The sequence below is a fragment of the Diceros bicornis genome, chromosome 4, assembly GCF_020826845.1.
Source record: "Diceros bicornis minor isolate mBicDic1 chromosome 4, mDicBic1.mat.cur, whole genome shotgun sequence".
Taxonomy (NCBI): Eukaryota; Metazoa; Chordata; class Mammalia; order Perissodactyla; family Rhinocerotidae; genus Diceros; species Diceros bicornis.
The window spans coordinates 54,125,192-54,149,954 of record NC_080743.1 but is presented as its reverse complement, the minus strand read 5'-3'; the positions used below and the strand labels follow the sequence as shown (position 1 = coordinate 54,149,954).

The window sequence follows — 24,763 nt, the reverse complement described above, 5'->3', positions numbered from 1 at the left end:
ATCTTAAAGCTCTTGAAGGTATCACAGATTTGGCATAAAGATTATTTTAAGGTTAAAACATTTGCAACCTTATTTGGACTTCCTTTATTTGACTAAAACAGAGCCTCCCCGAAATACATATGCCATGATCCTCCCTTCCAAGGGAGGTTCCTGCGAATTCAGCTGTCATGGAGACAGACTGTCCATTACCAATAGCATCAAAAAGTCTAATAAAATTTTCCATGCTTTGCACTGAAGCCCTAAACCTGTCCCCCTTTGCTAAGTTGGTATATAAACCTTTACCTTTGGGTTTTCAGGGAGTTATTCTTTATTAAGCAACTCCCACTTGCATGTGTAAATAAGCTTTGTCTTTTCTCCTGTTTATCTATTGGCAGTTAATTCAAAGGCCCTGGATCATTCAAACGTAAGTGAATAGAGGCAAAGTTTTCCTCCCAACACTGTCTTTTGGAATTTTGCTTAATAAAGAGGCTAATCAAAAGTGAAATTTTTCATATCGCAATTCTGAACTAGTAGTGGGTTGTGAAATCAATACAGTGGACTGTTTACTACAGGTTTTATCTACAGAATCAGAAAAGAAAATACTAGGTAGGACCCATTACGTGTAGTAAGGGCTTTTTTTTTAACATAACAGTGGGTCACAAAGAATTGTATGTTTCTCACTGTGTCTTGTGGTCAAAAAAGTTGGAGAAACTCTACTCTTCATAGACAGGTTATAGATCCAATCTATCCATCTACCTCTTTTTCTCTTCTTTTTTTCCCATGCTATACAAACAAGGCTGTTGAGAGAGGAGTACAGATTCCATCAATGGCTGGTGTTCAGCCTTTCCTATGAAGAAGCCACACATTTGGGATACTTCTATATTGGTGACCTGAGATCTTAGTAGACTGATGGTCATTCTCATTTCTAGCCACATATTTGAACCACTTGGGAGCTTTTAAAAACTACTAATGCCCAAACACATGTGAAACCATTTAAATCAGAATCTCTAGATGTGGAGTCTAGGCATTTGTGTTAGGCAAAACTTTATCAGTTCTTATAATATGATAGCATGTTTTAAAGCTACTTAGTAGACAGTCCCATTTCCCATAGTTCTCTTTGTTTTTCTCTAGCTCTCCCATCATACGCTTCTTTCCTATTGGACCTAAAGATTTTAATTTTCCTTCCCACGGTCTCAGGTAAACCATTTCCTTTCTCAATTGGCCTTCCAAAGCAAAAATTTCCTTCTGTTTATCTACTTGGGCCTTTATAAAGTTTGCCTCTGAATTCCCTTTTCCCAAAGCTAGTTCACCACAAAGGCTCCCTCAAGTCAAGTAGCTGGGCTTTTGTATGCCTGCACCTGTCAATCATGTGTACAGGCTTTACAGGTAGAGTCATTGGTGCTGTGGGATTGATATAAATTCCTAGGTACTTCCAGCTCTCTGAGCCATCAGGCAAAGTGGTTCCATTAGTCTGAGGACAGTCCTATTCAGAAGGGTCCTTGAAAGCAAAAGCAACATAGGCATAAGAAGGTAAAAGTAATTTCAGGTGATCTTTCTTGACTGACACCTAACAGATCTCATGCAGGGATGTCTATTGAGGTGAGCACTGCACTCAGCAAGAATTCAGTAAACATTAAGTCTGGAGTATGGGCGATAGACTGAAGATATTTTGCAGGTTTGTAAATATTTTTGCCAATCTGAAGGTATTTTGGTTTGGCTTGGTGTTTTGGCTAGTTTGGGTGGGTTTTTGGAAAGAGGCGTGCTAGTGGCACTGCTCCTAGATTCGACCTTTTCTCTAGTAGATATTCTGGTTGTTGATTTAGGTTAGATCACAGCACTAAGACTAGACCCACAAACATTAAAAAAAAAAAAAAAAAGAAAGCTTTGGTGCTACACAAAAGATGAGAACCCTGGCCATTTACCCAAGGGTTGCCAAGATCAGAGCCTTGTCTTTAGGGAAACCACCTGATGTTTTGGTACTAAAATCGAAGCTTATGGGGAGGCAAGCCACTGAGGGGAGATGGAGATTGGACCTTGAATGCAGGAACCATGATAATTGCACCTCTGAAAATATGGGCAAGACTGCCAATATTCTTGGATAGTGAGTAAAGCTTAAGGGACACTATTCAGGAACTATAATTGGCAAGAACATTTCAGGAAAGCTAAGATGCTTCATCTTAAAGAAGGAGATCTGTTAGACAGATTCTGTGCAAATGCTGAAGTGGTGGCAGAGAGTTTGCCATGATCCCTTCACTGTCTCCACTGTGGCTCGCCTGGAGTCCATCAGCTTGCATATGTCAATGGGGGCCAGAGTGACTGAGGTGAGGTATGGACCAGAAACAATGCAAATTACCTGACCCACCAGGGACCTGTACTTGAAACTTCGTCCCATAGGTGTGCTCAGCCTAATCACTTTTTCAAGGTTAATCTTTAGGGCCTACCTGCAGAGATGATCTCACTCAGCCTAGACAGATGTGGTGAGCATGTAGAAGCTACTGGAGCTTTATTCTCCAGTTTTCTGGTTGTTGGGGTTTTATTCTCTTTATAATGGGAGTACTCACTGACTACATCCACAGCAGAGCTGGCTTCTTGTGCATCAAACAGTAAGGCGTTGCTGCTGGGAGGCTGCTGGGAGTCATGGCGACTGGAATGAGTCAAATACCGTTCATCTAGTGGGTTGTCCAGGACTTGATTCAGTTCTTCCTCCTGGAGCCCCCTGCTGAGCCTGGGGGCAGGAAAGGGGGGGATTGCAGGTAGGCAAAACAAGAGATTAAACTAAGGCAACTTGGAACCACAGCTTCACAGCTGGTCCTGATCTGAAGCTCATAGAAGAGGCACCAGAAACCAAAGGGGCCATCCTATCAGAGAGAAAATATAACAATCCACTTCTGACTGGGGTTACAGTGTGTCTAGAGTTGGGGTGGAGGAGAGGGCAGTAGGTGCTCAGTCTACTGACCTCATAACATGTGGATGAGGAAGTAGACTGAATTACTCCTCTAAAATATACCAATGACACACAGGGCACACAGAGACCTATAATATTGGCTTTAAAATGCTGTAGAGAAATTTTATTTAATATTATATGATGCAGTCCATTGAATACTGGCTCCTGAGACAATGTAGCCTCTTAGGGCTCTTGCAGCTTTTAGACCTCTCTCTCTAAATATTTGATATGGGTTGAATTTATTTTTCAAGATAACTTTCTGGCTATGAAACATCTGCCAACATACCTCAGGACAACTGTGTAGAAACCAGATAGGAATCTCACTTTGGTCTTTAACCATACAGGTTTATAGACTACAGAAACTAGGGATCTCTGGCTAGTTTACCTTTAGGTCAGACTGACTCTGTTTAACTAAACTTGAAGAATTACTAGGAAATGGTAACCAGTACAAGAACTGCAAAGAGAATAGAAAACATTGTTTATAAGGACACATTATTGTATGATGAATGAATTTGGAATAGGTACAATCAGCAATTTCTGTTTCTTCCTGGATCTGGGACCTTTGGCCTTGTGATCTCTAGTTCTGGAATCCTCTCTAGATTTCACTATTCCATTATCAGCCCTTTCATTATTCACAGTTACCTGGGTACCAGGGGCTCCTGTCCATCTTCATCCTTCTTATCAGTATGATTTTCTGTGAACCGAAAATAGAAAGAGCTAGTCAAAGATGGAGCAGGTCTCATTTCACATATTACAAATATGAAAGCCTATGTGATCAGAGACAGAATATTCTACATGTTTGTTCAGAACGCTCTGGGAGAATTACAGGAGGGTTCGGGTTGTGTCTGTAGAGAAGTAGCCTGGCAGGCTTTTCTGAGTAACACTGGACGGTACGTTCCTGGTGTGGTGAATCATCACCATCACGTCTGCTACTGAGTCAAGGCAAAAAGTTTGAAATGTCTTTTGTTCCCCAGCCCACAGGCTACTTGCCTAGCTGCCTTCTGGACTTCTCCAGTTCTAAGCTTCATTTTCACCACAAGGCTAGTTAATAGACCACGGTTGTGTGTCCCATTACTGCTCTCACACAGAACTCACAGCAGTCTCTGAGGAGCAAAAACTTCAAGAGAAACCACCTCTTTCTAACCAAATGACTGGACAAAGGGACCTCTGCATGCCAGAGAATGTGAAGAGAATCTGCCCTCCTTTTTCATTTCTTTTCTCTCCTGACTCCACCCAGAGACCAGCCCAGTTGCAGAAATGTATTGTGAAGAGGCAGCTGAGCAGGGACCTAAACCACAAAAGAGAATCTAGCCCTCTGGTCAAAAGAACTAGGAAAAAGGGACCTCTTGTCTGAAAAATGTGAAGAGTGTTTCCCCTTTTTTTTTCTTTCTCAATTTTCTTTCTGCCTTGCTCTTTTTTTTTTAAAAAACATTTTTATTTTTATTTATTTATTTTCTTTGTGTGAGGAAGATCAGCCCTGAGCTAACATCCATGCCAATCCTCCTCTTTTTGCTGAGGAAGACAGGCCCTGAGCTAACATCTATTGCCAATCCTCCTCCTTTTTTTCCCCTTTTTCTCCCCAAAACCCCAGTAGATAGTTGTATGTCATAGCGGCACATCCTTCTAGTTGCTGTATGTGGGATGCCGCCTCAGCATGGCCGGACAAGTGGTGTGTCGGTGCGTGCCCGGGATCCAAACCTGGCCCGCCAGTAGTGGAGCGCTCGTACCCAACCGCTAAGCCACTGGACCGGCCCCTCCGCCTTGCTCTTAAAGCAGCCCCAGTCATGTGAAACTAAAGCACAATGTGAGAGGATAAATCTCTGAAAGAACCCAATCTTTCTGAACAGAGGAATTTGGACAACAGACCCTTGGAAACTGGAAAGAATGGAAGAAATACTAGAGCAAGGAGAGAGTGGAAAACTGTCTAGAAAATGACAAAAGTCCCAGGGCTCATCCCCAAACTGAACATGTGTGGAACAGAGCCAAGGAATCCTGGCAAAGGATTGGAGAACTGAATTATCATATAAACCCACCTAATCCAGACTAAACCTGAGTGACGTATTTGCTGGACTGACCCAAACAACACGTGAAAGGCATTGAACATTGAACTGACATTGAAACTACTGCTCACAGAAGGTGAGACAGAACTTGCGGTTTGAACCTAATGGAATTGATTGCCTGCTAAAAAATCACTTCCAAAGGATTTTAACAGGACCCAGGGTGTCACGATATAATATTCAAAATGTCCAGAGTACAATTGAAAAGTACTCAACATAATAAAAACATATAATCTTCTCAATTGATAAAAAACATTTGACAAAAATTCAACATCTATTCAGAATAAAATTCTCAGCAAATAAGAAATGAAAAGGAACTTTCTCAAATAAGTTGGAAACATTTCTTGGTCAGACTGTGCCTACTCCTGTTTGCATTAGGAGACATAATTTCTTCTGTTGTCCACAGTCACTATCATAAAACAAAAAATAGAAGGTTTGTTTGTCCATTCAAATATGAATAAATTTAAAAAGAGAAACTTTCTCGACCTGTGAAAGGCACTATGATCATTAATTAGAAAACTCAATATTATTAAGAATGTCAATTCTCCTCAAACTTTTCATGGATTCAAAGCAATGCCACTCAAAATCCGAGCAGTGTTTTCTATAGATAATGAAAAGCTGATTATAAAATTTATATGGAAAGACGAAGGAACTTGTTTTAGGTGAAGAGTTCTTAGATATAACTACAAAGGCACGAAGTTTGACTTCATCAAAATTAAGAAATTCTGCTCTCTGAAAGACACTGTTAAGTGGGTGAAAAGATAAGCCACAGACTGAGAGAAAATATTTGCAAATCAAATATCTGATAAAGGACTTGTATCAAGAAGTATAAAGAACTCTCAAAACTCAATAATAACAAACAACTCAACTTCAAAATGGATAAAATGTTTGAACTCTCACTTCACCAAAGATATATGGAGGGTCAATAGGCCCATGAAAAGATCCTCAAAATCATGTGATTAGGGAAATGCAAATTAAACCACACACCTATTAAAGTTGCTAAAAAGACAAAAAGCAACAGAACCACCACCTGAAAAGAGCTGGTACTGGGGAGCAATTGGAACTCTCACACATTGCTAGTGGGAATGTGAAATGGTATAGCCACACTGGAAAACAGTTTGGCAGTTTCTTATAAGTTAAACATACACTTACCATATAACCCAGCAATCCCACCCCTAGATATTTACCCAAGCGAAGTGAAGTGAAAACATATTTTCACACAAAAACCTGGGTGTGATTCTTTACAGCTATTATTCATACTTGCCCAAGACTGGAAACAATCCAAATGTCTTTCAGTGGGTGAATGGATAAACAAAAAGTGGTACATCCCTATAATGGAATAATCCTCAGCAATGAAAAAGAAACAAACTACTGGTACATTCTGGAGATGGAAAATCTATAGGGACAGAAAAAAGACCCAGTGGTGGCCAAGGACTGAGGTTGGGGAAAATGGTTGACTACAAAGAGGCACAAGGGAACTTTTAGGGGTGATGGAACTGTTTTATATCTTGATTGTGGTGGTGCTTACACCATTGTATGCATTTTTCAAAACTCACAGAACTGACACTACAATGGGTCATTTTATTGTATTTCAATTATCCTTAAAAACCAAAAGTGATTTGATGGCTGCTGCCTCCTGCTCCAAAAGCCTGTGATGAAGGAGGCAGTTATAATAATGTTACCTTCAGTCCTGTGTATTTCTCCACTGGGCTCACCCCCAGCAAGTCCTGATATTGCATGGTCCCCAGAATGTGAAGTGAAAAGCAAGTGCAGTGTAAGTACCTGATAGTTGGCTTTTTTTTTTTATTGTAACCCAAGTGCCTGATATTAAGCTTTTGATAGCTGAGGCATCCACTTCAAAGACCGTTATCTTGAATAAACACATTGCCAGCTACACACTAGATAAAGAGGCAGGCTGCCCCACCCCTGAAGTTTCCTTTGTTCTAGAGATCTCTGGTTGACTTAGATAACTGAGGTTTGACCACCTGATTTCCCTTCCAGCACTTTAACTCCCTCTCTTGTGTTTTAAAATTGCCAATAAAGAGTGAACCTGCAAAACTCTAGGCACCTCACCCTTGACCCTAATAACAGCAGAACCCCAGGCCTGTGCTTTCTCTCTACCCATGACCTTGCTGTCTGGCCCTGGGCATGCCGTGTACCCTCTAGGACTTGTCAGTAATAAACCTTGTTTTTTTCAAAATTCCCTGATAGTTGTTGCTGAGGTGCATCTTGCAATCATAATAAGAACCACAAGGGCTGGTCCAGCCACAAAATTCGCTCCAAAAGGGGAAATGTCTGTGGGGGCTTGCCTTAGGCCCAGGTGAGTGCTCCCAGGTATTTCTAGTTGATAGCATCACTATCAGTAGGCAGAGACTGGCACAAAACAGCAAGACATCTGGCTAAAAGGTCGCTCAATTCGTGGAGGCGTGGACTCTTAAATGAGGCTTGGACTTTGAGAGGAGCTAAGGGTCTTCAGAGCCTGTAAGCCAACTTACCAGTGGTGAGTTTGCTGGCAAGGCTCTCTGCCAGCTGGCTTCCTTGGGCCAGTTGCTCACATAATCTCTGTCGCTGGGAGTAGGCAATGTCAGTGCTTCTGAGGAGGCCCTCAAAAGACTTGACTGTGTTCTTTGCATGCTGGGTGAAAAGATAACAGATACTTTTTCCTTCCTGTATCTTCTGTCGTAAGTGGGTCAGTTCTTGAGCTTGAGCCTGAATTAGGGGATCATATTTCCTAAGGTGAGAAAGAAAAGTAAAATGTAAATGTGAATGTAGTGAATGATAGGTTATGGGAGTTTCACCAGAGACACCTCTTAGAATGTCCCTAAGGAATTCCCCAAGCTGAATTCTTGCACAAGTTGTGTGACTTGCCTATGGCAGAGGGAATGAGGAAACAGCACTGGGTTTGTTTGTTTTTTTATTAATTTTGCTTTAAAAAAATGCACCTTCAGTTCCTCACTTTAGCCCAAATCCATTTCCATGTAGTATATATAATCAAGCATTATGCAGAAAGTGACAAAAGAAAAAAAGATACAGAAGTATTGGACAGGTACATCTGATGTTAATTGAAAGGATGAAAAGAAAAATCAATGAAAAGGTCAAGAAGGATAGCATTCTTTTAAATGACACGAAGATAAGCCATAGTCAGTAAGGAGGTACTTAAGAGTAAATAAAGTTCTGAGGAACAATTGCATCACTCTATGCAGAATTTCACTGTTTTCTAATTATTGTACAAATGTCTCTCATGATTCCAATCTAGAATGTGATCTCTGTGAGGCTAGAGATAGGGCCACATATTACCCAACTTACAGTACCCAATAGAGTGTACACACACAAGTAGGTGTTCAGTTAATACTTAAATCACATAATCCTAAAGCTGGACTAGATATTTATAGTCATCTACCCCATCTGATGCCTGAATCTCTTCCCTACTGTCCTACTAAGTGATGTTCTAAGATTGTCTTTCAAACTCTATTCCATAGAGTTCCTATATAAAGTGTCAGAAGAGGTGAAGGCATATACTAGAGAGAAACGGGCGCTCCAGACCTATGCCTCCTTCAGTCAAGTATCTCTGCTTTAGTGGATTATACACATTTGAGCTTCTTAGATTTCATTTCAACAAAGGGTTAAAAGACGTCTTGTGGGGCCCACCCCGTGGCTTAGCGGTTAAGTGTGTGTGATCCACTGCTGGTGGCCTGGGTTTGGGGTTTGGATCCCCAGGCGCGCACCGACGCACTGCTTGTTGGGCCATGCTGAGGCAAGCATCCCACATACAGCAACTAGAAGGATGTGCAACTACAACATACAACTATCTACTGGGGCTTCAGGGGGGAAAAAAAAGGAGGAGGATTGGCAATAGATGTTAGCTCAGAGCTGGTCTTTCTCAGCAAAAAGAGGAGGATTAGCAGGATGTTAGCTCAGGGCTGATCTTCCTCACACACACAAAAAAAACAAGAAGTTTCTTAAAAAAAAAAAAAAAGGGCAGTGCAGGTCCTCAGCAAATTAATAATTCATTTTTCAGACAACAGCTGCTCAATGATCTATCTACCCAATGGCTCTACTAGTTAATACTCCACGTTGTATGATACTTAGAAAAAAATTAAAGTTGGGGAGGAAAAACATTTTTATCATGAATGGGCACTTTGGAAACCTTGGAAAATATCTCTTGTAGTAGAAGATGTTAGTCCATTAATGACAACCACCATTTTTTACAGAAATAAGAGCAAGTGTAATAATAAGAGCAAGTATAATAACTATAGCGATTATTTAAATTGAATAAAGCAAGTATAAAAATAGAAGCAAGTATAATAATTAGAGCAAGTATAATAAAGAGCAAGTATAATAAAAAAGAAGAGCAAGTATAATAATTACTGCAGATATGTGTTGGAGCTTCATATGTGTCAGAGTTGGTTCTAACCACTTGTAATCATGCATTTAATCTTCAGAACTCTCTGAGGTAGATACTGCTGGTATTTTCATTTTACAGATGAGGTAGCAAGGTAACTGAGATGCAGGAAAGTTAAGTAAATTTGTCCAAGGTCACACAGCTAGAAGCCACATTGCTAGTATTCCAATCCAGGCATGTGTCTCCATTTTATTCATATATTATTTAAGGGAAAATCCCAGAGACCTAACTCGTCTACCATCCAGTTCCCACAGCCCATCAGTTGTCTTTATCTAGTTCTGTGCCTGCCATGTACATTTCTGCCCTTCTCTTTGCACAAATTTGCTCTTTATTCTACCAGCCTGGGTTGCCCCACTTCAAACAGTAATTCACACACTTTTCCACACAGGTACCTCCTTACCCAAGCCTTGCAGCTGGTCTCATCTTCTCTGCCAGCTTCCCCTCCTCAAACTGCGTGTCCTCCTCCAGAACAGACTCAATGATGTCTTTGTACTCTTCACACTCTGAGAAAGCAGAGATGCCTGGGTCAGTGGAAAACTGGATATGCTGCTATGATCACTGCCTTCAAGGGAGGAGGCAGGGCCTGCCCCAATCCCATTACCAGGCTCTATGCTGGGATTTCCACATCTTATTCCTCAGTCTCCCAACTACATGGCATTTGATTACTCCCTGTTTTAGAGATGAGAAAAGAGAAGCCCATATGCAGGTAAAATAACTTGTTCAAGATGATTCAACTGGAATGAGGCAAAGTCAGAATTCACATCCCTTGAGTTCTGACTCCAAATCTTGGGCCACTTCAACCAAGCCTTGCAGCCTCTTAAGTAAAACATACAACTGTGTAAAAACGTACATGAAGGGAAAAAGTTTAAAAGACATAAGTTCAAATGCTAACAGTGTTGTGTTAGGTCAGAAGGAGAACTAATACATAGTGTTTCCCATGGCATGGTTCTAGTGGATTTTCATGAATTATCATCATGTAATCATCACCACTACCTGAAGAGGTAGACACTATTCTTATTACTATTACAGATGAGGAAACTGAGGCACAGAGAAGATAACTTAGATTTGAACCCAGGAATTCTGGCCCCAGGGTACACGCTCTTAACCACTGCACTGTATTACCTTTACACTAAGATCTTGGGTGATATCTTTCTTCTTCTCTAGCTTAAAAAAATTTGTTCTACAATTGTATTATGATTATAATGGTGTAAAAAAACCCGTGTATTCCCACATCCCAAAGCTCATCTTTCCACTTTTTAATATGTAGGCTTTAATTTTTACTTTTTTTGTCCATGTCAGTAAGTTAGATAGCAAATTTTATCCCCCATTGATTTACTGAAAAATAATTCTAGAAATTCTATAGCAAACTCAACTTCAGTGTCAGCAAAAATTCTCCTATAGTATCCTTGTCCCTCTCATGCCCTCACTCCCATGTTCCCTTCAGTCACTACAGCTCCACCCCTCCCCTCGATTATGAACAGGTTTGAGTTTGTCCAGTGGATTTCCAAATGTGAAAGCTGATGGTGGGGAGGGAGGGGCCAGCCCCTACACTGACCTGGCCTGCTACTGGGACTGGAGGTCTCCTCCACTTGGCATCACTCTCATTTTTGGCCATATGTCTCAAAGCCCAGATCCTGGACTTGCTTGCTGTCTGCAAAGTTCATATTCAGGGAGAGATAGAAAAGCTGTTATAGAGTCTCTGGTTTTCCTGGAAGTACCCTCAATCTCAACAGAGTGTGAGGAATGGCTTCTTTAAACTTATGTGGGAAAAGATTCTTGCTCTAGGCATCAGGATTCCTTCTATGTCTGCTATTGATGTTCTCATCTCCAGATATCTGTGGTTCAGTTGGCAACAGACAGCTCTGAGCTCCTTTAAGGCAGGTAGGGTATACTGTTACTTCTTTCATCCCTAGTGCAGCTAGCACAGTGTTTTGCAAATGGGTTCTCAGTAAAAGTTTGAACTGAATCCTGAGATATTTAAGCCAACACTAATATTATATGTTTGTAGAATCTGACACATGTTCCTGAGAGAGAAAAGATGGTTTAGCGCCTGAGCCAAAATTTTAGCCTCTATTCCTCCTTACATTCTCACTGCAAACTTTACTCCTTTGTGCCTCAGTGTTTCCATTCTCTGCAAATTGAGGGTAAAATGCCCACTTCCACCTTTCTAGGAATATAGTCAGAATGAGATTTATTTTGACGAAGGAGAGAGAAGAATAAAGTCTGGAGAGTGTTTAGTTTCTCGGAAGGGAAATGGACAATTATTTATCACTTTGCTGACTGTGACCCCATAGAGCTTACTGTATTTCTGCAGCTGGTTGGCCAGGGAGTAAGCAGTAGCTTTGGATGTAAGGAATTTCTCTGTGAGATCTCGGAAGTTCTGTTTACTTTCTTCCAGCTGGGAGCGCAAGTACTGGTTGGTTTCTAGGATGCTCATTTCTGTCCTCCGACTGGAGGAAGCACTGGGAGATACTGCCATGCTAAAGCTTGTGGTGGAAGAAGTAGAGCCAGAACCTGAGGAGAAGAAACATAAACAAATAATAAATTAAAAGCAAGTGAATGGATTATGGTAATGGTTGCACTGCCTGGTAAATTACTAAAAATCATTTAACTGTACAATTACAATGGGTGAGTTTTATAGTATATAAATTATACCTCAATAAAGTTTCTTTAAATGAAAAAATGGATTTAAACAGGTTTAAAGAATGCAGATGTAATTCATAACTTACTTTTGGGCTGAACTTTGTCAGTATTCCACAACTCTGAGAATCCTTAACCACGAAAATAAGGCACAGGATGCCAAAGCTCAGAGCTGAAGGCACTGCCTGTAGCTCAGGCTCTGATAAGAGTGCCGGAGGGAGGACCCAGTGTGCCAAGTAAGGGTCTGGAGTCACAATAACAGAATTGGAAGGTGGGGGTTGTCATGGAATCTTAGGAGCCCCTGCCTTCCAATTGCCTAGGCCATGCTGATACACAAGGCCACCTGGTCTCTTCTGAAGGTCATCACTGATGGGGACCACCCCCTCAGCAACCACTTTCAATATTTGTGTACTCTTGTGTTGATACCATAGACCTATCTCTTTCTAAAATTTAAGCATGTTTTTCATTGTTTATTCTTGTAAATGCATAGAAAACATCAAGGAATCAATATTTTCCCAAATTCTTTTATTGTCTTAAGGACTGTCATGATGTCACTTTTTCTTCATGAAAAATTTAAAACTTTGAGATAGCCTTGGTATTCTTCTTTTGTTCTCTGTTTTTTAGTACATCATTTTAATATTATAAGAAAAAAATCCTGAGTATAATACTCTATTCAGTGTGTGAATAATTAATTTATAAGAAGGATTTCTATCCTGACTGTGTCTTAATTTTCTTCTTGCTGCAGCCCAATGTTATGTTGGCTTCTTTTTCCTCACTGGGGAAGCATGTTGGCTTTTCATTAAAGTTGAAGTCCAGTTTGACATTCCCACCTCCTTGCCCTACCCTCCTTCTCTCTGTGCATGTTGCTTTGTGTTTTAATCTCTACATACATTATTTTGTGCTTGTCACTTTGAAACCAAGAATGAATGAGTTAAAACTTTCCCTAGGTTAGAATGAAACCATGCCTGGTACCCAAAAGGTTGACATAGGAAACAAAGTGACCAAAGTTTCTGAGCTTGTTTTGCAGAACAACAGGAAGACCACTGATAAGATAGCAGCTTGCTGACAGACCCCACCCCCATCTGACTAAATATCATGCAGGTACACTGAGAAGCTAAAATGATCGATTGTAAATTTTGGATGTCACAGACTAAAAATCCACTGCATGCAACACATAGAACCCCTCCAAATTTGTACATTCGACCAATGAAGAAATAAGACAGTTGCATCTGCACAGAGGACTCTTAAAACTTCAGCCCCCAAGGCCTCCTACTCCCTCTCCTACCCAAAACCCTAGTTAAAAACCCCAGCCTTTTTCCCTTTGAGGAGGTAGATTTGAGTTTTAGCTCCCATCTCTTCATCTGGTTGCCTTTCAATAGTAAACCTCTTTCCTTGCTATAAGCCTTACGTTTCAGTAATTGGCTTTGCTGCATATTGGGTAAACAAACTTGTGTTTGTGTTAGACTTCAACTTATGAATTTTATTCTAGCTCCACAGGGTCTCTTTCCAATTTGTCAAAGTCATTGAAATAGTTTTTGTATATTTCTTTGAATACACATAGCAGCCGCCTAACTTGGAATGACTTATAAACTAATACTATTCCTTATGTTCAGAGCAGTTTTTATAGAACACTGATTGACAGTTTGTGTTGACCCAAAAGCATTGACCTGTGGTTGTGTTCTCAGACAGAGCATGGTAAAAATCAAGGTCTGTGGTGGTTGGTAGTGATCCACAGCATTCCTGTGCAATGGGATTTAGTCACATAGAAGCTGAGGTTTTAAAGATAGGCATAGACAGGCAGGAGAGAAAGTGTTCCCTGACATCTCCTTACTTCCTATGTATCAATTCCTCCCTGGATTTATGAGCCTGAGATGAGGGAAACATCCCTGGAATATCTATCTCTTCCCTTCAGCTGCCTAGCTTTTCCAGGCTAGTGCTCTACACACATATGTGACCAAGGCCACCTCCATATGTGCCACTGAACATTCATGACAAAGTGAAGGAAGGAGGACCAGATAAACTACCCACCCCACTTGCCAACCTGCGACTATATTGTGTGATAGTATTGGTTTGTGAGATGTCTCAAAATTTTATATGATTTCAGTCTTTTTAAATGTATGGAGACTTATTTTATGGCTTAGTGTATGGTCTAACCTGGAGAATGTTCTAAGTGCACTTGAGAGAAATTGTATTCTGCTCTCATTGGGTGGAGTGTTCTATAGATGTCCGTTAGGTCATGTTGTTTAAGTCTTCTATTTCTTTGTTGATCTTCTGCTTGGTGGGTCTAGCCATTATGGAAAGTGTGGTATTGAAGTCTCCAACTATTATTGTTGAATTGTCTATTTCTCTCTTCGATTCTGTCTGGTTTTGCTTCCTATATTTTGGGACTCTGTTAGATGCAAACATGTTTATAATTGTATCTTCCTGATGGATTAACCCTTTTATCATTATAAAATATCCCTCTTTATCTCTGGTAACATTTTTTTTTTGTTTTAAAGCTGTCTATTTTGTCTGGGATTAGTATAGCCATGCCAGTTTTCTTTGTGGTTGCTATTTGTATAATTATGTTCCATTATGTGGCAAAAGTGATTTTTCAGATGTAATCAAGTTGACCTTAAAATGGGGAGATTATCCAGGTGGACTGACCTAATCACATGCACTCTTTAAATCTGGGTCTAGAGATCAGAGAACTAGGAAGTCAGAGAGATTCAAGCTTGTCAGGGATTCAATGAGGGAAAAACTCTTCATTGCTGGCATTGTAGGTGGAGGGAGTCATGGACAAAGTCCTCAGTCCTACAGCTTCATCATTAGTACTGCCTACAAAGGTAAGCTGACAATTTTTTGTTGAGGAAGATTAGCACTGAGCTAACATCTGTTGCCAATCCTCCTCTTTTTTGCTGAGGAAGATTGGCCCTGGGCTAACATCCGTGCCCGTCTTCCTCTACTTTATATGGGGTACCACCACAGCGTGGCTTGATAAGCGGTGTCTAGGTCCGTGCCTGGGATCTGAACCTGCGAACCCCAGGCCGCTGAAATGGAGCATGCGAACTTAACCACTAGGCCACCGGGCCAGCCCCTGACATTTTTAAAAAATGTATTTATAATATGTGCTGTACAGATTCAGACACTCTCACTGCTTCTGCCCATCCTTCTCTTCTGCTTTGTCCTTGAAGGTTGCTATGTCTGTCTAGATTGGGGGACACAACTGCCAGTGCTTCATTCAGCCTTTCCTCCACTCTCACATGTGCTATGGCTCTCTGGAGCCAGATGGCACTGCTAAGGGGGGCTGAGCACAGGCAGCTGGTGTTATTGGAAGGCACAGACTCTTGATTAATCTAGACTCTGACCTTCATCTACCTGGAAGGCCCAAGCACCCTTCTCACAGCTTCCTGTCAGCAATTTAAAGGAATTGTTATGTACAAGCCTTGCCCTTCCCAGAACCCCTAAGGCCCTGGCCTCTAACATCTTTACCACTTTTGGGGTATCTGGCCCACCCCAAAGCTATTCTCCTTCCTGGAGGTTCAATTACTTCATCCCTACTGTGTAGTGAGAAGCTACCAGGTGACCATCCCAAGGCCCAGCATGCAAATTAGTGTTAAACGGTGACCTGATGGTACGTTGTCTAGATCAACCAGAGGTTTAGGTGAATGTGCCAAGGATCTAATTTCCAAATGTTCCACACTACAGAAACATACCAGAATTTACCTCCCACCTTGGAAGATACAACTCAGAGGAATGGTTGTTATACCTCAGGCCAAGCACTGATCCCTCCAGGATTACAACCTGGCCCACAAGGCTGCCAAGCTACTGTTTAGACAAACTGTTGAATTTCTTTTACTCCAAAATCCCTGCTGGGTTCCCCACAATTTCTCCAGTTGACAGCAGCATTGCTCCTGGCTGCTGGATTTCTGCATAGACCAGACTTACATGTGCAATAAACAGTCCAGCAGAGGTAGTAAAACGGATTAGTGTTCTAATCTTGCATGTATAATAAAGATTCCCACAGATGCTCTGCAGTGGCAGTGAATGAACTGTGGTAGAGTGAATGACAAACACATAACATTGGCCAGGAATCAAAACTGGGCACTCCATGTGAAACCACAGGTACTGCCATTGAACCACCAATGTTCAGAATTCAAGGTTGCTTGCATAGCTCATAACACTCTCAATAGCTTAGGTTTGGCAACCATTATACCTAGATTTAGTGTACAGCTTGCAACTACACTGAGATCCCTTCTGTTTTTGGAGCTTGGGCTGGAAAGAACCAACTGGAAGAGAGCTGCAACTGGGATCAAACTCCTCCTCAAGCCTACAAATTCCCAGCTGAGGTCTGGAATCCAAAACTGGCATTGTACAAAAGTCTCTGTGCTCCAATGGCAACTTTGAGACTTGACTGCTAAGAATTCCCCTAAGACCAAGTTCCATAACATTTCCTCAAGAGAGCTTCCTTAGAGGGATCTTTAGTGGCCTTCATCCCAGCTGATGACTTGAATGAATTCAGAAGCCAGAAGGTCAGGCACACCAGAGTTGTTACTTACTTTGGTCCCTGCTTCCTAATTTCTGAGCACTGGCAAAGGCTCTTCTTCCAGTATGAATCTGTGTTTCAAAGCTAACACAAGTATAGTTCCCACTGCCTCAGTTGAACTCTGTTGCAGGAGATTGGGCCCTGCAAATCTTCTCCCATCACCTCTCAGGATCAGCACAGCCCTAAAGGCCAAGGAAGAGAAGATTGCTGTTGATCAGTTACTCCTTTGATTAGCATGGTCCAGATGCCTTCAGGACCTTGATAATTAGGAACCAACACATTAGGGTGGTACAAACCTTTGGAATTTTGTCTTCAAGGAGTAAGACCCAGGGAAAGCACAAACTCAGTCTCAAACCACTATAAATTTTGCTGTACATTTTTCCACACTTGGGAAATAAAATAGATCATTTGCAAGAGCAAATTGAGAGCACCCTGGCAGTATTTACTGAAATTAAGTGTGTACATATTCTGTTCTCCAGTCATCCTATCCTTGTATATATTCCCCAAAGAAACAGTTGTGTGATTCCATGATGAGACATGGATGGGAATGATCTTTTTACCTTTATTTGGAGTGTCCTGGAGGTGGGAACAGACTAGGTGCCTGTAACTATGGGAATAGGTAATAAAATGTGGTAAAAACATGCCATAGTCTTCTATGCAGCACATGGATATAATGGAGTAGATACTGAAAACAGTGCTAATAGAAAAAATTAGGAAATAGAAAAAAAGATTTATGGACCAATCTTATTGAATCAATTAGAGTTAAGTTTAGGAAACAAATTGCTAGGAAGCTATTAATTCCACCTTGGAAGGGCTGGAGAAGTAGTATTCAGGTGGAAGCACTGGTACATGAAAATCAATGACTTTCCTCCCTAACTCCCATCTGGGAGTCAGCAAGTTTTGATTGCTGCCAACACCACTGCCTCTCATACACTCGGAAGTAGTGATTAAACATGAGAATATGGCTGCCAGCCACAAGTATCTCTAAATACTCATGGTTCCATAACCTTGTTTGCCATCAGCAACGGCAGTAGGAAGGCCTCTCCTCACTTCTACCAAAACACTTGCATGCATCTAATTGGTAGGACATAATTTCTGTCCAGAACCCAATCTGTAAGGAAGTCTGAGAAGTATAATTTTTAGTTTTCCGAACTCTTCAACTAGAAGGAAGACGAAATGGATTTTGAGTGAACCAATCCACATTTAAAGTGATTTTATTCCATTGTGTATCAGCCATAAGAAACGATGAAATCCAGCCATTTGTGACAACATGGATGGACATTGAGGGTATCATGCAAAGTGAAATAAGTCAGAGGGAGAAGGTCAAATACCGTATGATTTCCTTCATTAAGTAGTAGATAATAACAACAATAAACAAACACATAGAGATAGAGATTGGATTGGTGGTTACCAGAGGGGAAGGGGGGAGGGAGGAGGGCGAAAGGGATAATTCGGCACATGTGTGTGGTGATGGGTTGTAATTAGTATTTGGGTGGTGAACATTATGTAATCTATGCAGAAATAGAAGTATAATGATGTACACCTGAAATTTATACAATGTTATAAACCAATGTTACCGCAATAAACAAAAAATTTAAAAAAAAAAAGTGATTTTAAATCCTTCCCCTGAAAAGAGCACCATATATTCTTCAAAGACACACACTTATTTAAATATGCAAAGAGAAGCTAGAATAAAAAGACATATACTAAACCCCTTAGAGTGTGTGCTTCTGGGGGTGGAGGAGGGAATGAGAGTGGGATAAACAGAAAATAATGAAAGACAACAAGTAAGAAAGGGCGTCACTCAGTGCAGCTACCACTGTGTGTCCTGAACTAAGGAACGAAATTACCTTTATCCTATGTACCTGAGATCTAAGAAAATACATTAACTAATCAGTGACATAGGCTTTAAAAGAATGCTATAGGAAAACAGCAAATTTTTTCCAAACAGACAAGTCTGGTTTAAATAGGCAGAAAGAAATATTTTTAAAGCACAGAAATCATATAATGAGGTGGTAAAAATGAAAGCAACTCTGTCAGCAATCTTCAACCAACACTAAATATAACTAATTATAATGGGTCCAAATCTTCTAGGATTGGGTGTAAAACTAAATTTCAGCTAAGAGGTGTATTAGACAGAAAAGCATTATATGTTAAGAACAGTACAAATCTGTACCAGGCTAATCATAAACAAAAGAGTGAAAATAAGACTCTTCGACAAAGGCAAAGGGGGGAAATAGCTTTAAATTAGTTAGAGGAGTAATGTTCTAGTTTCTACAGGAAGTTATCAAATTGTTTTTCCCTGGTATGTTTTTCCTTCCGTGGCCAAGAGGATGTGATGAAGGGAAGAAATCTTGGAGTGAATTTTCACTTTGATTCATCCTGTGTAGGTCTCTGTAAGACATCACAGTTTAAAGTGGGACTATTTGATCCTTTGTCTTTTCCAGACACTCAAAAGAGGCTTCGGAGGAGAGAAACTCAATTTTATCACCCAGATTTTTCTGAGTAACTCAGCACATACTCAAAGATCCAGCCTCCTGAACCTTCACTGTGTAAAGAACTGGTGTGTGAAAAACTGGGAGGAAAGAGTTTGGAAGGCACCAAGCAATGGGAGGGCAAAGAGATTGCTTCAGCCAGTGAGGAAATGAACTTTCCATAGGTCCACACTAGATTTAGGACCAGATGCAAGGGTCTGAATGAATTTCCGATGTTTTTACATAGAGGTCTAGTATCTACTTGGAAAAACTTTTTTTCAGAATTAGGCTTTTTAAAATCAAACTTTTTGATTTGAGTGCCATAACTTTATAGTGCTGCCTTGTATAAATCCGCTATGCAAGCCTTTGCTCCAGGTGTCTTTTCTAAGTGCTATCCGTGTCTTCCAAAGAGAACAGTTGTGTAAACCTACTTTAGAACTGCTTTTTCAAAGTCCTTCCAGGAATTCTTCCTGATTAGACCTACTCCAACAGTTGAGAAGCAAGTATAAGTGGTTCAGTAGCAGAGTCTTGGCCTCCCACGCAGGGGGGCTGGGTTCCATTCCTGGTCAAAGGAGGGTTTTCCTTGTGCTTTTATGTGCCCAGTGCTCTCCCTGCTGGATTATATGTTGCATGAGCAAGATGAGTTATTACAGGGTTTGGGCCTCAGGAGGCAAGGATAAAAAGAAAAGGACAACTATACTTCTTAGAGCAGAACAGAGCAGAAGAGATTGAGGTCTGAACAAGGAATTTTTCAGAGCTATGTCTTTGAAACGACATGTGAGTATGGCGGGTCATTTTGAATACTTGAAACCAAAACCACTGCTACTTCTATCCTTTCTCTTGGCAGATATCTGGAATTTAAAGAGTCATCAAGTCACTGATTCACATGCTGGAGCTTGGGCTGACGGCTGAGCAGTGTCTCACGATGGAGTGAGGATCAAGAAATGAAAGTCAGGAAAGGAGAGAAACTGCAGGCCCAGCAGACACTCTGGTGGTGGGGGACGCATTGGAAGCCCAATAAAGGGGAAGATTTGTGTGGAGGAGTCAGCATGGACATGAGGGAAGCTGCAGAGAGGGGGCCTCAGACCTTTCTGTGGAGCTAGGCCCTAGACTTTGCTGGTCTTGGTAAAATTAGGGACAAGGATGAACCCCAAGTGGAAAGCAGCATGTACAAGAAAGTCACTTTTAGGGGGCCGGCCTGGTGGCGCAAGTGGTTAAGTGCGCGCGCTCCACTGCGGCGGCCTGGGGTTCGCCGGTTCCGATCCTGGGTGCACACCAACACACCGCTTGTCAAGCCATGCTGTGGTGGCGTCCCATATAAAGTAGAGGAAGATGGGCATGGATGTTAGCCCGGAGCCAGTCTTCCTCAGCAAAAAGAGGAGGATTGGCAGATGTTAGCTCAGGGCCAATCTTCCTCACACACAAAAAAAGTCATTTTTATCACCCTTGTTTATTTTATACTCCACCAGGCCAGACTTTTGGTTGAGGGCTCATTTTTAATGCTTATGGGTAAGCAACATTGGGAGGAGGCCATGACAATCATTGGCTCTGGAGATTTGGAGGAGGAAGCTCTGGAAAAGGAAACCCTTGTTTTCATCAACTCTTTTCCTCAGCAAAGCTTATGTGTGTCCCAGATATCACATTGAAGCTACCACATTGGTGGACTGAATGAGTGCTGCTGATAATTTCTTTCTTGAAGGGGCAACAATGATTGATCCAGGGTTATGGGAATGAGATGCAAGAGCAGAACTTAAAATACTTTTCTCTGTCTTATCTCCTCTCTGTTACCTCTGAATATCAACTTTTCACACACACCGGTTCAAGATAGCCTTGAGTCTCTACTGAGAGTTACAATTTTTTCATAGGTTCTAGAACCACGTTTCCCTCTTGTTTCTACAATTCTTTTAGAGGAAGCTGGATTTCGAGGAAGCCAGTCAGTAGCCTAGACTTGTTCAACATCCTATATTATTTGAATTTTCTTAGCTGTCAATAAATATCATATAATGCTCAGTTTTATTTTATTTCATTTTTCCTGAATACTTCTCACATTGAGTTCTCCATCCTTCTGCTCACATTTCCTCTGATTGCTCTCTAAGTTAACTTTATATCTGTCATCCTATGGTTTCTCTACTCCTCTCGATTGTGGTGGATGTCTGTGTTTTAGATTTTATGTCTTTCTCCTCCTTGATTTTTCACTCTCATTTTACTGGAAGCTAATGTTCCTAATACACCTTCACACGTTTGATCGTTTGTGTATAAAATTCTAGTTTAAAAGCAGTTTTCCTTAATTTTTTCTTGCTTTAATGTTGTTTTAAGAGCTTCCATGACATTCTGAGAATCCTTTGTATGGAGTCTTTTTTTTCTCTAGAAGTCTTTGGAGTCTTTTCTTCAAGTCTGATATTCTGAAATTCCAGGATGGTGTACCTTACTGTGGTTTTTCATTCCTTCTTTGGGCCAAGCTATCCATCCAGCCTTTCAATAAGGCAACGTATGTACTTAAGTTGCAGGATATTTCCTCATAATTATTATTGGCTAATTTCCTCTGCTTTCTTAGAAAGTCTGAGAAATGGTTTCTATTGGGTAGTGGTATATTACATGCCCTCTTCACAGAAAACCATGTTTTTTCATGAGAGATATTTTCTCATTTTATAGAAAGTATTACCAAATATCAAATTACAAAATATATACACAGGGAGTTATACTCAAACTCTGAGAAGATACCAAAAGGAGGACCTTAAGGAGAAGCTCATTTACATCTCCACTCAGGCTATGATTTTCCAGTGGTTAGTTCTAGGAATGTTATCCAATCTCGAAAGCCTGCTAATAGAAAGACAAATATAATATTATACTTTGGAGAACAATTTTCACATAGAAATAACTGGAGATAATTTCTCTCACACTCTTGAGTCTTTGGAATTTACTACAATTAGTAGATTTGTGCAGGCAGGGGAAAGTAGAGTGTATTCCTACTTTTCAAGAGATGTTGAAGAAATCTTTGTTTGGAGTTTTGAAAGCATCATCTTTCAGTGCAAATTATGCTTATAGGATCAATTATATCACTGCCTTCCTTGACAGTGAAAACTAGCTTTAAATGTTGCCTTTAAGGATTGACACCACTAGATGAGCAGTAACAATGTGGGATTCTTCTGGCCCTGGACCCTCTCCATATTAATAGGATTGTCAGGAGCCAAAATGCTTCCCCAACAAATCAAGTCACTCAGTATCTGACTCTTAAAAGTAAGCTTGGATGGACTACCCCTTTGAGTCTTGATTTCAGAGGGGTTTGAAAACCTTAGCCTAGATTTTAATTAATTTCTAAAATCTTATATAGATATCCTAGATATTAACATTACCTTAGATATCCTAGATATAATAGCTTTTCTTATATAAATATACAACTACTTTCTCCAATTTTTCCTTTTCCTTGTAACTTGGTACCCAGTTTTTTACATGTATATATTCATTTTTCATCTTTATATAGTGAATATTTTGATTAAAAAGGCTTACCCACTGTATACTTAAAAGTGGTAAAGATGATAAATTTTATGTTATATGTTTTTTTATCACAATTTTTTAAAAAAGTCTCACCCACATGTTGTTCAAGAGTATTGTTAAAGAAAAAATTATGCAACGACACTTGTTAAAGCACGGTAAGGAAGACTTTATTCAAGGGAGGCCATGGCCATAGGTGTAGGAATCACTGCAATGGCGTCTTGCTGTGGGGGAGAGACACTGGACTCAACTCTGAATATGACAAGGAAAAGTGGGAATTTATAGTCAAGCAGTAAGGTGAGGGGTCAGTGGATGGAAAAGCACTAAGAGGAAACATCAGGGGTTAGGAGGATTCTGGCTAAACCAACCTAACGGGATTCTTGTTGAAGGCAGGCTAGGGTGATCAAGCATCACATGGAGGATGGTTGAGGAAGAGGAACCTGATTGGATAGTGAGGGTGATCAGATATGGAGGGTGAGGTATTCTGGCTAAATTGACTTAGCAAAATTATTGCTAAAATCAGACAATGCAGAGACAAACACAGAAGTCCAAAAGTTGAGGCCTAGTTGAAAGTTCAGGGGACATTGACTAGAGTTTGGTCAAGGAGAGAATCTTTGTGAGCATCTGTCAAGCGTTTATGTCAAACTGATCCCAATAGAAGAAGCTTATATGTAAGCCAATTCAAATATTTCTGTCTTTATAGAGAATATAAAAAGTCATTGATAATCATTGTTAAATTGAATACAAAAAAAAAAAAGAATGTTTGGATAAAGACAATTAGATTTCTCTGAAAATGGATCAAGATTATTTGGCTCCATCCAAAATTGATAATTAACTAGTCAATGTTCTCAGAAAGAATTCTTAAACTCATTGTAATCTAACAACATTTTATCAGGAGTGCTATTGTTTTCCCAGAGGAGGTAGCTGATCACATCAGATCACAAAAGTTCTTTTCAAGCTCAGATTGGTACAGTTTTCTATCTCAATGCTATCCTTTATTTATTTCTGAATTTAAATATTTTAATCTATATTTATTTTGCATAGTATGTATTAATGTTTTACTGCAAATGACAACAAACCAAATACTAGATGTCTTAAGCCCAGAAAGGAAATGTATTGGTTGTCAGGAAAATTTTCAAAGACTGAAAATAAGTAAAAGAGATTCTTGGGTATCCTTTCTGGCAAGTATTGGGCATAGTTTCATGCAGAGTTCAGCAAACTTGTTCTGTAAAGGGCCAGAGAGTAAATATTTTAGGTTTGTGGGCCAAGAGGCAAAATCAAGGATATTATGTAGGTACACATAACAAGAAAGAAAACAAATTTCCATACAGTTTTTTTGATGAAATTCAAAATTAATAGTAACTGAGCACAACCTCTCCGATGCTAAATGTCCTTTGCATCCAGAACCTGGTGCCTCCCTCTCTTCCCTCTCCACAGGCTGTTCCCTCCCTGCTTTTTCCAGAAGAAGAGCCCCACCCGAAGGGCCCAGCGCTCTGCGGGACAGTGACCCGCGGCAAGGCCCACCAGGTCCACCAGTCCCAGAAGGCAGCACCTCAGAACTGCCCGGGAGACGCGCCTCTGCGAGGCGCCTACGTGTGGAGAGAAGGTCGCCGGGGCCTGGGAGTCGACGAGATTGCCAGGAGGAGAGGGGCCCAGGGTGAGACCCCGGGATCCGCAACATCATAAAGGACCCTGCGGGATGCAGGACCGGAGACCGCGAGGATGGAAAACTCTTTCAAGGAAGGCCCCAGGGCTCTCCACTAAATTCCAGGTCTTTCGCCTAAAACCCGCTGCACCTACAGTTTAAACCTACCTTAGTTGACGCTCCGTTTGCTCAGGCCAAAACAGAGTTCTCTTGGACACCGATCTTTCTCTCACACCGCACATCCCATTTGTCACAAAATCGTGTTTCCTCTCTGGTTAATTGTGGACTTTGATCCACACAATCTTTCTCTTTCTTGGTCTCTGATTTTGGCAAACGACTCTCCTGATAAAGGCGTGGAGATTGAGTCAACTCGCGACCCTCGGTCCGCTAAGACTTTAGGAGTTGAGACCTTTAATGTCGGGACCGGGGGTTTGGGCCGCCGTTGAGACTTGTCTTTAGTTCTGCCCGTCAAAATCAGCCTCTTCTAGGCCTGTTCTCGAGGGGCAGGGCTGGGCCCCCTCAGCGCGGCCTCTCTCGCCAGGTCAGCAGCCCCCCCGCCCCCACGCCTCCAGTGGGGCCTCCAGAGGAGCTTCAAGAGGCGTTGA

At 41.0% G+C, this 24,763-nt stretch overlaps 1 protein-coding gene and 1 long non-coding RNA gene across 2 annotated transcripts in view; one reads left to right on the top strand and one right to left on the bottom strand.

The window, feature by feature from the left end:
• Positions 1-21,362, top strand: part of LOC131404396 (uncharacterized) — a 26,288-nt gene extending 4,926 nt beyond the window's left edge. Inside the window, exon 3 of the long non-coding RNA XR_009219787.1 lies at positions 19,869-21,362. This is a non-coding gene — a long non-coding RNA (uncharacterized LOC131404396). The remainder of the gene's footprint in view (positions 1-19,868) is intronic.
• Positions 1-24,763, bottom strand: part of LOC131404393 (neuroblastoma breakpoint family member 6-like protein) — a 27,590-nt gene extending 2,827 nt beyond the window's left edge. The window contains exons 1-6 of the mRNA XM_058539002.1: positions 24,327-24,763; positions 11,684-11,896; positions 9,783-9,885; positions 7,476-7,711; positions 3,566-3,617; positions 2,541-2,704 (exon numbers count right to left, since the gene is read on the bottom strand). Of these exons, the coding sequence (XP_058394985.1) occupies positions 2,541-2,704; positions 3,566-3,617; positions 7,476-7,711; positions 9,783-9,885; positions 11,684-11,861 (733 nt within the window). The 5' untranslated portion in view covers positions 11,862-11,896; positions 24,327-24,763. The remainder of the gene's footprint in view (positions 1-2,540; positions 2,705-3,565; positions 3,618-7,475; positions 7,712-9,782; positions 9,886-11,683; positions 11,897-24,326) is intronic.